We start from the raw sequence: 3,607 nt of genomic DNA, 5'->3' as shown, positions 1-3,607 counted from the left end.
TTTCTTTTATTAAATAGTTATTTCCAATAAAGGCTGGAATTTGCCATTCTCTGAATAGCCTCATCTTCAAAGCACTCATTTCAATCACTTTACATTAATTATGAAAAAATAGGGCTACGCCTATGGAACAACTCTATTAAAGCAATAACACAACTATACACAAGCCAACTCATTGGCATCATTTGCTCTTAAAATAAGCTGTTTGTCCATTGCTATTATTAGGCAACTTTGAGGAAACAACACGGTCTTTGTTGACGTCAGTCAGTATTGTCCTGTAATTGTGCCACAGAGTTTCAGCCATTAAGGTTAGCCTTGCACTCACTGCACTTTTCCCAGCGCTGCTCTTCCATGGAACCGAGATAGGCCAGCGTTCGACAGCTTCATCTCCTAATCAATGAAGTCGATGGGGACTTTCTCATTTTTAGACAGGCTAATCTAGTTGTTGCCACAGTTGTTCCCAAGGAAACGGTAACGCTTGGTTAAAATCGAAAGTTAGACAAAGGCTGCAGTAAATGTTATTAAGGTGCAAAGCCAGGTTGTGCCGGCGAAATGCACATTTCTTGGACCCCTGCATAACTGCTTGCAGTTCTAGTTTTCTTTTGACGTCGAAAGGTTTTCTGAGCATCGCATTGATGTCGTTTATTCACAAGACATTTTTTTGTTTCTTCTGTTTTCCCTTGTTTCTGAAATATGTGAACGCTCTTATTTCTATACCCAGCCTGGTTGCATAAACGAGAAAAAACATATCGACACATAGGCCTACTTGATAGGCCTACAAAATACCCAAAAGCAAATAGTCATCGTGCCTGAATATTAATTATTGTTCTTTAAGTAATGAAGGCGTTGCCCTTTGGCATTCAGGGCAATATAGACTAAATTAACAAAATACCTCCCGCTCATAATTGAACATATTTTAAACCTAATGCTAGCATTGTCCACCCCTGAAATCCAACAATGCAGGTAGCCTACTTGAAGGAGACAATCTAATGAGGTCCATATGGTATTGGACTGGTCAGCTGCTTCCCGCTCCACGGGGAAAGTCTATAAAAACCATCGCTCGGCTCAGTCTCCTGCAGGAGGCTATCTGAGAGCGCGCGGACAACACGCGCATTGGGTTATCGCAGGCGGAGGAGTGACACCTGTTACAGAGGGAGCCGGGAGAGCAGAAAGTCAGCCTTTATACGTCATCGTAAGTAACCCAAACCTGCACTAATGTTTTTGTCTTCTTCTGAAAGTTGTTGCAAGGTGGTTTCTTGTATATTTACAACCAAATGGATGTTATGACTTTACGCACGGCACACGAGTATTGGATCGTCGTGGCATCTGTCGCGCTTTTGATAATTAACTCGTTTTTCAAACAAATGTATTTTATCATTTGCTTTTTTCTTGAAGCGATTTCGATTTTATAATGTTTGTTAAAATAAAAAGTTTGACGCAAAAGCAAAGGTTTAAGGATAAAAACGAAAATCAGTTTCATAATAACGATTGGTCGCTAAAATAAGACACTATCTTTTATTTTAGGAAATTAATGTCCAATAATGTCTCTTGAACATTATTCTCCTCATTGTCCGAAAAAAAGCCCAAAAAAAAATATTTTACGTTTTGGTTAATGAACCAATCCATTTGATCAGAGAAACAACGTAGGGATCCGTTCGCCATTACCTTCATTTCTGTAGTTCGATCGTTTGAATCCACAGGTTTTTTTTTTCAACGCATTTCTTCAAGGAGATTTGACTTATTATCTAAATGAGAAAATTGCAATCTCTTAACTTAAAAAAAAAAGACAAAACATCACCACTGCCCTCATTTATGTAATAAGCTGTTGATATTAGTGAGAACTAATTGTTAACAAAGTGCTCATCAGCACTGAACGCCAACTCACTGCAGTGACTCAAATCTCATTGTTTGTTATCTCTTGCAGACAGACGCCACCTCCTCCTCTGTCCCTCCTCCCCCTTGCCCAGCCTCCGTCCCCCCACCCACGCCTCCCTCTTCACCTCCGCCAGGTGGGACCAGGCGGGACCAGGCGGGACCAGGCGGGACCAGGCGGGACCAGGCGGGACCAGGTGGGACCATGTGGATGCTGGACAAGATCCGCGGCTCGGTGGAGACGGGCGTGCTGCGGCAGGGCGAGAACGGGGACAAGAAGGGCGCCGCCCTGGGCTACAGCAACGTCCTCACCCCCGACAAGATCCCCGACTTCTTCATCCCCCCCAAGCTGGTCAACAACCCCCCCGAGCCCGAGGTCCCAGAGCCCAAGCCCAAGGAGAGCCTGCGGCCGTCGGCGTCGGAGAACGCCATCGGGGGTGGCGGCGGCGGCGGTAAGAAGATCAGCAGCCCCCGCAGCCCCCGGCTGGTGGCCCGGCTGGCGGGGGACACCAAGAACCTCCTGCGCCACGCCGCCAACCGCCACATCATCCAGATCGAGAGCGCCGACGACGTGGTGGCCGGCGACACCAACGCCGACCCCCAGTCGCAGACCGCCATGTCCCTGCCGTACGTGCCCAAGACGCAGACCTCCTACGGCTTCGCCACGCTCAAGGAGAGCCCGCACACCCGCCGCAAGGAGTCGCTGTTCCACTGCGACCCGCCCAGCCCCGCCACCTCCCCCGGCGCCCAGAGGAAGGGCGGGGGGAAGGGCGGAGAGGCGGGGGCCACCTCCTCCTCCACCACCGCCAACCACCTGAACCCGGCCGATTCAACTCCTCCCACATGAACCCCTACCGCTACTTCAGCGGCGGCGAGAGTGACACCTGCTCCTCGGCCGAGTCCTCGCCCTTCAACTCCCCGCTGCTGTCGCGCTCGGCCTCGCTGCTCAAGATCTTCACCCACGAGACGCAGGCCAAGGTGGTGAAGGCCAAGCGCACCTTCGCCCGCCACAGCTCCCTCTCCACGGACGAGGGCAGCTCGGCCGAGCCCAGCCCCAACGCCCAGCGCCGGCTCCACGGCGCCGACCCGGGGGGCCCGCGCGAGCACACAGTCAACCTGCACAAGGGCGGCACGGTGCGCGTCAGCGCCAACTACGACGCCGGCACGTCGCGGCTGCGCGTGCGCGTGCTGGCGGCGGAGAGCCTGTACGACAAGGCGGTGGACATCAAGAGCATCCACTGCTGCGTGTCCGTGTACCTGAACCCGGGCAAGCAGCAGAAGCAGCGCAGCAACATCATCAAGAACAGCCGCAACCCCGTCTTCAACGAGGACTTCTTCTTCGACGCCGTCACGCCCGCGCAGGTGAAGAGCCTGGCGCTGAAGATCAAGGTGGTGAACAAGGGCACCAGCCTGAAGAGAGACACCCTGCTGGGGGAGAGGGAGGTGGCCCTCAGCAAGCTGGTCTCGGGGACCTAGGTGTGGAGGAGGAGGAGGAGGAGGAGGAGGAGGAGGAGGAGGAGGAGGAGAAAAATTTTTTTGTTGCAAAGAAAAATGCCCCCCCCCCCATCCCCCAAGACGAAAACCCAAGAGAACACAAACGGATGGCGGTTTTCAACCGTCACCCACGATCCTTCGTCCCCCAGCACTCCCCCCCCCCCCCCCCCCCCATCCCCTCCCTTCCTTTTTGCCCCGCCACACTTGAAAGTAACCGCCAAGTGACCGCTTTGTTAACGCTAAT

The 3,607-nt window shown here is 52.1% G+C and overlaps 1 protein-coding gene across 1 annotated transcript; it reads left to right on the top strand.

Annotated features, from left to right (window-relative positions):
• The first annotated feature begins 1,093 nt into the window (after positions 1–1,093).
• Positions 1,094–3,345, top strand: LOC130392797 (C2 calcium-dependent domain-containing protein 4C). Its single transcript, XM_056603291.1, is given in 3 exon segments — positions 1,094–1,189; positions 1,922–2,696; positions 2,699–3,345. Coding segments are annotated over 2 exon segments (1,269 nt in total). The 5' UTR covers positions 1,094–1,189; positions 1,922–2,074.
• The last annotated feature ends 262 nt before the right edge of the window (positions 3,346–3,607 follow it).

This window comes from Gadus chalcogrammus, chromosome 12 (genome assembly GCF_026213295.1).
Source record: "Gadus chalcogrammus isolate NIFS_2021 chromosome 12, NIFS_Gcha_1.0, whole genome shotgun sequence".
NCBI lineage: Eukaryota > Metazoa > Chordata > Actinopteri > Gadiformes > Gadidae > Gadus > Gadus chalcogrammus.
Note: the sequence above shows the minus strand (reverse complement) of the source record. Positions and strands in the feature narration are given on the sequence as shown.